General features: G+C 35.4%; 3 protein-coding genes across 3 annotated transcripts; 2 read left to right on the top strand and 1 right to left on the bottom strand.

Annotated features, from left to right (window-relative positions):
- Positions 1-5,009: 5,009 nt before the first annotated feature.
- Positions 5,010-7,415, top strand: TRIADDRAFT_60247 (uncharacterized protein; the record flags this gene model as incomplete). Its single annotated transcript, XM_002116262.1, has 11 exons — positions 5,010-5,119; positions 5,289-5,390; positions 5,550-5,658; positions 5,754-5,842; positions 5,972-6,062; positions 6,158-6,290; positions 6,375-6,467; positions 6,576-6,694; positions 6,797-6,900; positions 6,977-7,123; positions 7,244-7,415. The coding sequence occupies 11 exons, from the start codon at positions 5,010-5,012 to the stop codon at positions 7,413-7,415; spliced, it is 1,269 nt and encodes a 422-aa protein (XP_002116298.1).
- Positions 7,416-8,204: 789 nt separating this feature from the next.
- TRIADDRAFT_30529 (uncharacterized protein) lies at positions 8,205-10,427 on the bottom strand (the record flags this gene model as incomplete). The annotated part of the gene is made up of 4 exons (XM_002116162.1): positions 8,205-8,471; positions 8,581-8,695; positions 9,295-9,622; positions 10,259-10,427. The coding sequence occupies 4 exons, from the start codon at positions 10,425-10,427 to the stop codon at positions 8,205-8,207; spliced, it is 879 nt and encodes a 292-aa protein (XP_002116198.1).
- A 1,697-nt stretch (positions 10,428-12,124) lies between these two features.
- On the top strand, positions 12,125-13,005 carry TRIADDRAFT_30524 (uncharacterized protein; the record flags this gene model as incomplete). Its single annotated transcript, XM_002116261.1, has 2 exons — positions 12,125-12,281; positions 12,803-13,005. Coding segments are annotated over 2 exons (360 nt in total), but the record flags the coding sequence as incomplete, so codon positions are not given.

Raw genomic sequence — 13,005 nt, 5'->3', positions numbered from 1 at the left:
ACAGATTTCATAAATCGCTATAAATAGCATAAACAGACAGTTATCTATAATCTGTAAATTACATAAACTTAACAATGAAAGGGATGATCAAATTATACTTACTTTCTGCAATCCTCAACTTATAAGTTGCATCTTCCCCAACTTCCAATGCAGGATCTTGAGACAACGACGTAATGCAATCAATATCATCCAGTAAAATAACTGATGGTTGATGATATACCGCTTGTTTAAATGTCTGTTGTAGCAATCGCCGAATTTGATCGACCCTTTTACCTAATTTATTATTTCAAACGATTAACTATACAAACTTTGCGTTTTACTTGTAATAAAAAATATTCAAGAAGGTTAATACGTCGTATTGAATAAAATACCTCGCATTGATAAGCAATGAATAGCTTGAATGTGAGCTAGCAGGGGCCATTTACTAGCTAGATGGCATAATCCATGAGCTAAAGCAGTTCTTCCACATCCTGACGCTTCACCAGTACTGCTATAGATTATGATACCACCATCATTAATTGTCACAATGTCCTGGGCGCCGTTCAAATCAAGCAGTAAATGTTGTATTCCTATCTCAAGTTCATTTTCAAAGCCACTACAAAAAATTTAGTAAATATTTTAAAAGTTTGTCATTATAGAATGTGGATAATAATACTGGCATTACCCTAGCTGAGAATATTGACATTCAGGATGATATGAATCGACATTTTCTAAATTGCATATTGGATATCTTTTCGCGATATCAGTGTCGTTATATAGACCTCCGACGCTAATATCTACATTTTCTAGGCTTTGAGGACAAAGTAAAAAATAGAACAACCCGGAACTAGAAAAGAGCATACTGGTAGAAAAAGTTTCGATATGTAATACCACTTCCACTTTATTATCTAGAAATTATAGGAATAAATATCCATAGTTATCTTAATAAACAAGACAATATCGTTACCACATTCCTATTACGAGATTTTTAATACTAACTTTTGCCGTTGATTTTAACTGGAAAAGATAGTAGTGAGCCGTCAATCACGGGTATTGGTAATCCAGTGGAACATTCTTTTACCCACGATGCGAAAGCCTTTATTATTTCAGTATTTGGTAGTAAATTGGTGTTCTATAAAATAATTTATTATATTCAGATATTCTAAATTTTGAACGCAAATGAGGGCGCTTTTTCATTATCTATCAGAATGATATATCATGAACCATCTATTGATACATACTATTTTTACGAGAGGGTGCAATATAATCGTCATGATAGCTGCATTTACTGCTTCTGTAGCAGTCACACTTTTCACTTTCACGTAGGCTGCCAAACTACAGTTCAGCTGTCTTCTTAATATTGATGACATTTTGATATGATTTTCTTTTACTGGTACTAACGAACTATCTTCGTTGTCAAGATTCTTTTTTTCACATGCAGTAATATATACTATAGTTTTCCTAAGATTGCTACCTTTGGAAGGTTTTAAATCTTTTTCTTCGTCCTTGCTCTTTCCTTTTCCATTATCATTTGAATCTTTGTTAAGGCTAAAGCTGTCACACTCAACGACAACCATGATGTTTTTATTACTGACATATTGTTGCCTAGATGGTAAAAGGCTCAACATGTCAGAGGGATGCACATCCAATGTGTATTGATTTGAAGAATAAATATTGCTAAGATCGTCATAAAGATCACCATCTTGAATTCTAAATTTCCTATCGATTCCTGATAGCTGTAACGATTCTAAACTATATTTACTGCTATCTCCAGTATTGTTGCTATCTTCGTTTTCAATATTATTTCTTGATTGTGATGTGGAAAACATAGACCACAACTGATCATAAAATCCGATACTCTCTTCATTTTCAGTAGTCGACCCTAATTTTTGGTTATCTTTACCTGTATCCGATGCTTTAGAGTCAAAATTCGCCGTATTTTTTGCCAATGATGATTTAGATCGCAATTTAGGTGCAACAACTAACTTGGTAGAATTATCTAGTAATAAGCATGATGCAGCTGGCTCGACATCAACTAAATAGAAATTAGATATTAGAATTACATAGTTTGATTTCACAATAAGTAGGTATTTCCGATAGCTTAAACGAATTTTTATTGACTCATACTTAAACTATGCTATTGGCTTACCTATCTTAAGTAAAGCGCAAACTTTACCATGAATCCACATGGGCATAATTTGTCCAGGCCAAATGACGCGTACTTGATTTAATAAATTTGATTCCACATACTGAGAATTTAGTTCCTATATCGTCAATAATATGTGATTCATGATTCATAATTACACACACTGGAAAGGACTAGCGCATAACGCATCGATCTTTATTAAGGAAAAAGATAAGCTTACTAAAATTTCCCAATCATCGCTAGTTGCAGGCTCTATGGAGGCACTGGAACAATTGTCTATTGATTCAATTTCGCTGATAACAATCTATAAATAATACCAGTATAATACATTAGAAACATATTTTTACCTTTGGGTTATAATACAGCTAGGAATACGAGCAAAATATGAATCAATTTTAAACTTGGCGGCTAAGATTCGTTTATAATAGCTATTCAAGGGCAGCCCTGTACGAGTATTTACCTCATTCCCATCTTTAATACCCAATTGATTAGCATATTGGCTGCTAATCTGGATGTAGTCATTTGAATCGAAGGATCTCTTGCTTTTCCTGACAAACTGACCAGACCACGTAAAGTAAGCAAATGAGCTATCATTCCATTCGGCTTTCAAAACCAGTACCTATGATTAATGATTTATTAGCAATTGTACATCGCGATTGTTGTTTTTACCCTAGTAATCATGAGGCAAAATTATCGGAAGTACACGTAGATTAGTTTTGCGGAATTCTCTATTCTAGATTCGTAGTATCATCATTGCGACTATCATTATACTGCTCATCTAATGATATCTTTGCAACTCACTCAATATTTTAATGTATGCTATGATCCATTAGAGTAAAGTAAGCTAGTATAATGAGTATCTATTGTTGACTATCGTTGCTACATGGACAAAATTATAATTATCGGAATTAGCCGTGGATCCAGCTGTGCGTAATTCTCTATCCTTGGATCATCGCTATAACTGCTGATCTACCAATCCAATGGAATTCTTATTACTAACTGGATATTATAATGTATATTAGAATTTATATCCATTGGAGAAGAATGAAGTCATCTAGCGCAAAGAGAACTAAAATTGTCTCCACGTTAAACAGTTGTAGGCAAGCCACTCTTGCAGCCAATACCTTGGAGTGCGAGCTGAAGTAATCTCTGCAACTGGAAGGTAAATCCAGGAACGTCGTTTTCATCGAAGCATTAACCTTGACAATGACTACTCTATTGCTCAGAATTCGCATGATTTAAGATGGATGGATTAACGTTGATTGTAATACAACCAATAATATTCCAGGGGAATCTTAATAATATTAACTAATTGTAAATTAAAATTGAGTGCAAGCTTGAATTAAATCATCGATGGCTAGTGGCCCAGGGCGGAGCTGGATTAATCGCAGTCGTTCAAACAATTTTATGAAATGCCTTCTAGTGTTATAGCTAGAGTCTGCAGTCTTGCTTACGCTCCATCCCTGCATACGGTACTGTATAAAACTCCTGGAAGCCAAATCGGTTCAGTAAACTCCATCCAGTCTACAGTGCACAGTACAAAGTTGTACTGTAAACTACAGTACAACATACTGTACTATACTAGAAGTGGACTGCGTTGACGATACAAATTCTACGTCTGTAACAGTACTGTATAGTGTAGTATTGTACGTTAGCTATAGCGTGAGCACATAACTACGCTCAGCAGCTTTACTGGCTGCTAGGATACAATTTTGCAAAAGCCTTTCCACTTTGCACATCAGCTCGCAAATCGACCAAATTAGCAAAGTTAGCCAGGGACTACTAAGAGAAAACCGCTCTGATTCCATTTGGAAGATCATTTTATGCTAAACTAGAATATATATTATTTATTGAGAAGGTAATCTGGTGACTGATAGGTTCTGCTGATCAATTGCTACGCTAATCAATCTTTTGCAGTTGGAATGAAGATCGTTGAGGTCGCTATGCAACGCTGAAGATACATTTGCTACCTTGTCTACAGATAAGGTATAGCTTGTGATTGATTTGAAATATCGGCTATTTTGGTCATTATAATAGTCTAGTACAACGTTTTAGAATATAAATAAACGCCTTGCATTCGGAAAAGATATCGTTTGAGGTGGTTGTGCAACGTTGAAGATATTTTTACTACTTTGTGAGTTGCACAACGTCAAGATTGGTATTTTTACACTCGAAAACCAGATAGTGTGACTGTCGTAGTAGTATTAAGGTAAAGCACTGTACATACGTACATACAACAGCCCATGGTGATATAAGGAAATATTCTGCATTTGGAAAGGACGTCCGCTGGGATCGTTATGCAACTTTGAGGATATCCTTATTGCTTCATTAACATCAAGATTGGTATCACTTCCACTTTTTTCGAAAATCTAAAATTTTACTATTTTTAACTGTTGGTATACGACCAAGTGTTTACTCGAGCGTAAATAAATCCGTACGTTTACGAAGGACACCCCTTGAGATTGCCATGCAATATTAAAGATACTGTCGGCTGTGTCTATATCGAAATTGGAGTAACTTGCATTTGCTTCGAAAGTGGATTGCACTGGTATAGTGTTACAGTATTATAACAGCCATAAGCAAGAGATGGATGAGGAGTGTACGCTAACTGTAAATAATAAACAAATCGATCAATCCATTCTATTACAAGATTACGACGATAATACACAAAACGATCATACCAATTTGGCTAATGCAAATTCTCATTTAAAACAATCGCCAGAAATGGATTTGCAAGATAACGTTGATAAATCAATGACCATTGTAACCTCCAATGCGGATTTACCCTGTGATACTGAGCAAATTCCGCTAGCTCAAGAGAGTGACCATTTCACCTAACGAGAATCAGCCAAAGGTGGATGATAACGGCAGCGGTGAAGATAAGATGAAATTCAACGAAGACAACGTGGAATCCAACGAAGATAACATAGAATCCAATGAAGATAACACGGAATTGAACGAAGATAACATGGAATCTAACGAAGACCACATCATGTACGTGGAGTATATGCTAGTAGATTAGTGAAAAGCAAAATTTTTTGTATTTCAAGTGAAAATTAGGTTCATGCTCAACTATGAAATGATATTTGTACCATTATTTAATACAAACGTCTATTCGACTACATAATGCGTAAGAATTTACTCAACCTCTGCCTATTCCTAGACCATTAATCAATTACGATTTTGTCACTACTCCATTGGAATTTTGTGTCAATTACTCTGAATTTCATAACCGAAGTGAAAATTTTCTCAAAGGTTGCAAATGGTAATATGACGCCCCTAATACTGTATAATTACTCTGCATATACGTATTATACCAGCCAAAGTAACTAAACAATGTGAAAGCAATCATTTTTTATGTAATATTTAACTAACAATGCAATCATCCTGTTCATTCGTCTAATCATAACATGATTCATTTCAGGTCCCCTGACGGTTCCTGTTTATTAACCAACGCGAATGATAATGTCCTTCGTGTATTTGACTTACCTTTAGAGGCTTACGAGCAACCATGTTTGACACTACCTGATCTGGTAAATAAAATATATCACCAACTAACGATACATTTAAAGATGGATTGATGATGATATTAATGAATTAATGGAGATTTGTTATATGTTTTGGATAGACTTGCGCATTGAGAATGGCAGAAGGAGAAACTATCTATGATTATACTTGGTATCCCAAGATGTCATCATATGATGCCGCTACATGCTGGTATATGAAATTTACTATCTAAAACTTTTTCTTTTGCGGTCATTTTACGTTTTAATTTACTGCATAAACAATACATACTTCATACAGAAATTTAATGATATATTCGATCTACATTCTTAATCTTTTTAGCTTCTTAAGTACAAGCCGAGATCATCCTTTACACTTGTGGGACGCTTATACCGGCCAAATTAGATGCTCCTATAGCTGTTTTAATCATTTGGTACGAAATCTTTTGTGACTAACTTGACGCAGGATAGCACTATTTAAGTAATTACTGCAATTAATTTTAGCTAATAAACTTTGCTAATGAAATAGGATGAATTATCACCCGCTCATAGCTTGGCCTTTAGCTTAAATGGTGATTTAATTTATTGCGGTAGTAAAAAATCCGTTCGTGTATTCCATACTTCAAGGCCGGGTCGCGATTTTGAAAATAGACCAACTTTCGGTAAAGAATACTAAGACAATTGATAACTAATCTATCACAATAGTTTAAAAGTTGGATTAATCCGTTCGCCTTATGTCTGCATAGTTAATAAGGAAGGACAAAGTGGGATTATATCATGTATAGCGATGAACCCTTACCATACAAATTTATATGCTGTTGGCTCATATTCTCGATCAGGTTATTTTATATTGCAATGTATTATAAGACATAAAATATTAACTCTTAATGTATTACATAACATTTTAAAATGCTTCGACTAAGACTAGTATGTCATATTATCATTAGTTGGCATTTATGAAGAACCCAGCGGCTATCTATGTTTTCAATTGAAGGGCCATCATGGGGGAATTACTCATTTACAATTTTCTCTTGACGGAAATCGGCTCTTCACTGGCGGAAGAAAGGTTTAACTAATTATGTACATCATTTCAAAGTGTAGTATAGACGAAGTCATCATCACTGTTATTCTTTTGATAACGTCATATTTATTACAAATTTTTGTACAGGACAGTGAAATTTTATGTTGGGATCTTAGACAACCTGGTGTTGTGCTTTGCTCTATGACAAGACAAGTTTTAACTAATCAACGAATTTATTTTGATCTAGATCCGTAAGCTTGTCGTCGTGGTATAATAATAAAGTCATGTATCCTATTAATTGTAGAAATTGTTTCTATTACCAATTAGGTCAGGAAGATATTTATCATCCGGCAACCAAGATGGTACAATCAACATCTGGGATACAACGTTATCAGCACAAAATGATGAAAAGGATTCTCCATTACCTTCGTTACTACAATTTGTTGCCCATCGTGATGCCGTAAATGGTGTTAGGTGAGAAATTATATAGAAAGTGTATTCATTGAACCGATTCTATGCTTTAAACAATATGCCCCATTCAATTCGATCAATTGTGATGTGTTAACGCTCGATTGATTATATTCGTATGTTTAGCTTTCATCCAACCTTACCTCTTCTTGCTTCATCATGTGGTCAACGTTTATTTGTTACGCCCGGTCGTAATTATGATAATGATAATGACGTTGATCAGGATCCTGAAGAGCACATAATGACAGAATCTTCTGTAAAACTTTGGTCTTTGCTATCGCGTAATAGTAAGGCGTAAAGAATGAAAAAATTTGTATACATACAGTTAAAATTAGTTACAGCACGAAAGTTTTCAATGCCATAAAATATTTTGATTAACACGTACTGTACAGTTACGTTCCTTTTCTCCAGCTACTGTAACTGGTAAAAAATAATTGCCGTATATTATTAAATGGATATTAGCCTTTATTAACACCTAACCTGTCCTGGATACTTTTAAATTATCCTCACAAGCTACATTTTGGATATTAAATGAATTTTTTTATTAATAAGATATCAATTGATGTAAATATCTACTGCGCTTCCAAGCTGGATTTAGTTCTAATACTTACTGGCATATTAGGCTATGGAGGGTACTTATATCAATAACCTTAGTAGGTAGCAATGCAATCTATATATAGTACGATCACGTTATGTCTGCATACTCCCATTAATAATTACTGACATATGATATTATCTATCGTTAGATACATAAAAAATTGAAAGTTTTATTTATGTTTTTCATCATAAATCCGTACCAAGGAGTCTTTAACAATTGAATAATTGATTAATTGGCAGAAAAATTGCGAAATTACTTTGGAATTTTTTTAATATAATTCCACGCCTTACTATTAGAAAATATCAATTCTACGTTAGAAATTCAGCTAGTAATAATAGCCTATTTGAGTCATCTGTAATGGCATTTTTTACTTTAATAGGAGAAAATTTATCAATAATAAATGAACTGGTCTGCTAACGAGTGGAGCGGACAAATTGAATGCGTATTAATAACATTATTTAAATACGATAATTGAATTGAATGATGTATCTAGGTCGTAAATTTCCTTAAACAAACACTGCATCTACTGATATAAGATTGAGGGTTATCGTTAAAATTGAGTACAGTAGCAGTCGGCGGCTCAAATTGATCGGTAACATTGACTGCTGTAACCCAAAAGCTCTTAGAATTGCTGTAAAAGAAACAGCTACCAGAAGGACCATCACACTCAATAAACGGCATTGACTGGAACCGTCTTAAGCAAGAACCAGGAGAAGAGAGGTCTTGGCCTGCTACAGATTTTCCTTGACCGGTATGCTGCAATTAAAATGCAATATATCAAATCACATGCAAATTACGTACAGGAACAATTCACTCAATTACCAAATCATGATCAAATCGAAGCATTATCAACTAATTATCTTACCATCCAGTAGCTGTAGCCCTGCCACAACAATTCATAGCCACTTGGGCAGGAAGGTGGAGTTTGAGACTGGCTATGGAGTGCAATAGAATTTGCTTCAGCTTCACAAACAGTGCATCTGAAATTTTAACAAAACATCAAATAAAAATTAGCTTCTCCTGGAGCTCAATAATATTGCAGCAGTAAACACATTTAATGTACCTTTATCAACCACCATGAAATTAATCATTATGCTACAAATTAGAAAGACTGATCAAATTCATGGTGGCATAGCTATATCATCAAATTTGTAGTATTACCGAATACAGTACTAAAAACTTGATGGTAAACCACGGGAAAGATATATATGTAAATCTCTTTCATGTAATTGTTACTCTTATTCTTATTAATTAGGTTGTTAATTGTCGATAATAACATCAATATCGCACTGTACTATAATTAGTTAATTTCATCATCTATACTTCCATCGTACAGAAATCTTGCCGACGTAAATCCTTGAATTGCATCAATTTCACAATCTACGTCAAACCTTGACTATCGAATCACTTTATGACTTATTCAAAGTGGAATACACTAAGTTATTCTTATTATTGGTAACGACTATCGATAGATATATTGTAACATGTAACTATAGTAATAACTGAAAAACCTTGTTAGTAATAGCTTAATAAATTTATAAATTCGATTAATGTATGCAGTATTTAAAGTTTCATCAACCTGCTGATATAAGGTCGAATGTTAAGACCAGTCAGAGTCATCATAGCTGGAGTGAGCGATGTTGATAACCAATAGGTAACCATGCTATTGCCACCTCGATGGCAGAGGTTGTTACCATTACAGTAAGCGAAAGGATCCGTTGAAAATGCTCTTAAACAAGAACCAGCTGAACTTAAATCTTGTCCACTGTGTTTGCTTTTACCCGTCATACTTAGAAAACTATATCCTATCCATAATCGAGTTCGATTGCCAGGACAATCAGGTATTTGATCAGTTTGACTATGGACCGTTAAGAGGAATCCAGCATCAGCAAAAGATCGACTTGGTCCTTGATCACCTGGAAAGCCCTTAAAACCTAAAATGCCGACCAACCCCTTTTCACCAGATAATCCTAGACTGCCAACATCACCCAGTACACCTTTAACTAAATTAGCTAAACCTTTGCGCCCTATGTCACCATCAATGCTTCCACCTTGATCACCTTTATAACCTATTAGACCGCGTGGACCAATATCACCTTTGACTCCTTGATCACCAATCATTCCTTGATAACCTTGATCACCTTGTTCTCCTTTTATTGTATAATCGACTTCAGACAAATTACGAAATAGCAAGCCAGCCTCTCCTACATCTCCAATTGTGCCATTATCACCTCTTATTCCAACCTCTCCAGCTTGTCCTTGCTCTCCTGTCATGCCTTTTAGCCCTGAATCTCCTCTTCTCCCTATAGGGCCTTGATCACCGATCTCTCCAACATCTCCACTAGTTCCATTAATACCTGGAATACCTACTTCTCCGATCTCACCAATAGGTCCAGAAATAGATAGACCAGGTCTACCTGATTGACCAATGTCTCCTTTAACTCCCATAACTCCTTGAATACCACGCAAACCGCGTTCTCCCTTTGAGCCATTTCTTCCAGGTGTTCCAGTTGGTCCAATTATGCCAATCGGTCCTCCATCACCTTGAATGCCAGGTTCACCTTTCTGGCCTGGCCGGCCAGGAGTACCTGGTGGTGATGGTTGGCCTTTTGGCCCCATGCTGCCAATATCTCCTTCTTGACCGATTACTCCTTTTACTCCGAGATCGCCTGTCTCACCTGGAAGTCCACGTTGCGTACTATTTAAACCCATATCACCAGGTTGACCTGGTAGACCTTTATCGCCTATAAGATAGACAAATTTCAACAAATAGTTAACGCTAATTCCGAGATTTGATATAGTGCAATGCAATCATATTTGGTGCTATGATACCTTTGTTGCCCGGATCTCCTTTAGTAGTAGCATTTCCAATCATTCCTATAGGCCCCTTAAGACCTGGATCTCCCCTCACACCTTGATCACCGTTAGCTCCATATACGAAAATGCCGCCCAAACCTAATTCTCCTTTTTGGCCTTGAGGGCCTAACACACCCGTAGGACCTAGTACGCCTGAAAAGGTAAAAAAATAACGCGTATCTAACTTAGCAAGGCGGATCTACATGTGTGCTGGATAATGAATATTATAGGGTTATTATAGTAAATGGATTATAGTATAGGTACTGATTGACTATAAAATATACCGGTACTTTCTAGATTATTAGTATATGGTAGAGTTCGGCTCTAACATAAAATATTTCTATCGTGCAATATGGTATCTCAGAATTCTTCCTCTAATTACGGTAGCTCTATTCTGTAGAATTATGTCCATGGTAAATTATGCCTGACCAAAATTTTGACGGGCACAAAAGTACATTAATTAAGTTAGAATTCTAAATTGATTTACATCATGTCCAAGATTATAACTCTAGCACAGGATACTACCATTACGCGATACAGTATCTCAAGTTCTAGTTTTAATTAAGACGGCGATTTATAAAACTATTGTGTGTACAATTGTAAATTATATTGGACTGTAATTTTGAAGTATTTCAGTACGAAAGCACAAATAATCAAGTTTTAGATTCGAACCCAAATAGATCATTTGTATCACGAGGACTATCCGGGAATTTTAGATATGATATTGCATGATAGAAATATCTTATATCAATCTAAAATTTGACTCTAATTATGATACTTCCACTATATAAACTGATTTGCAATGGAATTGATAGTCGACTTCAATTTTTATACACACAAAAGTTTAAATAAATAAACTTAGTTTAAACCTCGAAATTGATTACTGATATTACAAGAATTATAGCTCTAATATATGATACTTCTATTGCACTGTACACTAAATTAGGAAAATTTCTATATTTCTTGTACTTTCTGAGATGATTTTATGCATAGAAATAGGTGACAAAGTCTAAGGAACATTTCTACTATGATATAGCGTTGGATGAAATCTAATCGCAACTTTTAACTTTGAATACGTTAAATCCATCATTTAAAACAGCGTAAAATATTTGATCATTCTATAGTCGATAGTAATTCTGACACACGCAGAAGTACCTAAGTTTCGATCATCAAGAAAAACGTTGAAATATTAAGTAATGCGTATGTCGCATTTAAATTTATAGATCGGTCTATATCTTGTAAAGACTGCTTGAAATTATCAATAAAAAATACCTAATATTCCTTTATCGCCAATAACACCAGTAGAACCATTAAAACCTTGTTCGCCTTTTTGACCTTGAGCCTTAATTCCAATATCGCCTTGTATTCCAATCGGGCCTATTTCTCCAACAGGACCTTGCTCTCCTCGATCTCCTTTTACACCTTGTGTCGTCGAGTTATCGCCTATAATTCCTTTTTCGCCAGTAAAACCTTTGGGCCCTTGATCACCAGTATTACCTGCAAATAATACATGTAAGAATTTGTCAGTTAAAAGCGAATAAAGTAAATAACGTTCTCTAGTCAAGAGCTTACCAGTCGTTCCCGTATTCCCTTGCAATCCCAATATGCCTTTTTCACCACTAAGGCCTACTTCACCTTTAATACCTTTTTCACCTTGTAGCCCTTTATCAGCGACATTACTTGGAAATCCTTTATCACCTACATCTCCAGGTAATCCTTTGACGGAATTATTTTGTCCGTAATCACCAACATCACCTTTAACTCCTATATAGTATTGATTAAAATTTTGGTATCAGTAAGGTTTATACAAGATAATTCACAAAAGTTTTCATAAATTACCTTGAAAACCCATTGGACCCTGTAAGCCCTTTAATCCTGTATCTCCTTTGATTCCTTTATCTCCAGTTTGACCAACGCTACCTTTATCACCAGTTCGACCTTGGACACCAGGTACACCAGCATCACCTTTATCACCAATAGCGCCATTGGTTCCATCTATTCCATGATCAACATTATCATCACCGATATTACCAATGTTTCCTTTTTCACCTGGTAGGCCTTTTTCACCGATAGGCCCTCTAGATCCAATTCCACCTTTATCACCGGATAATCCTGTGAACAATATCAGGGCAAATTGTAAATGTTTCGATTGATTGAATATTGTAGGCAATTTGACAACAACAAATATCTATTGAGATTACCTGCATCTCCCAAAAATCCTTTAATTACAGAAACTGGACCTTTGTCCCCTTTCGTACCCACAGATCCAGAATCGCCAATGTTTCCTTTTAAGCCTGTAGGTGCATTATCGCCAAGACTACCCTTAATTCCAAACCCCCCAACGTCTCCTCCATCACCAAAGTTTCCCACAAGGCCTTTACTACCAGCATCGCCTGCAGTTTGTTTTCAAGGTCAAAAATTGTCCAATTTATAA

Source organism: Trichoplax adhaerens, genomic scaffold (assembly GCF_000150275.1).
Source record: "Trichoplax adhaerens TRIADscaffold_14 genomic scaffold, whole genome shotgun sequence".
NCBI lineage: Eukaryota > Metazoa > Placozoa > Uniplacotomia > Trichoplacea > Trichoplacidae > Trichoplax > Trichoplax adhaerens.
The sequence above is the reverse complement of the archived record's forward strand: the minus strand, read 5'-3'. Positions and strand labels throughout refer to the sequence as shown.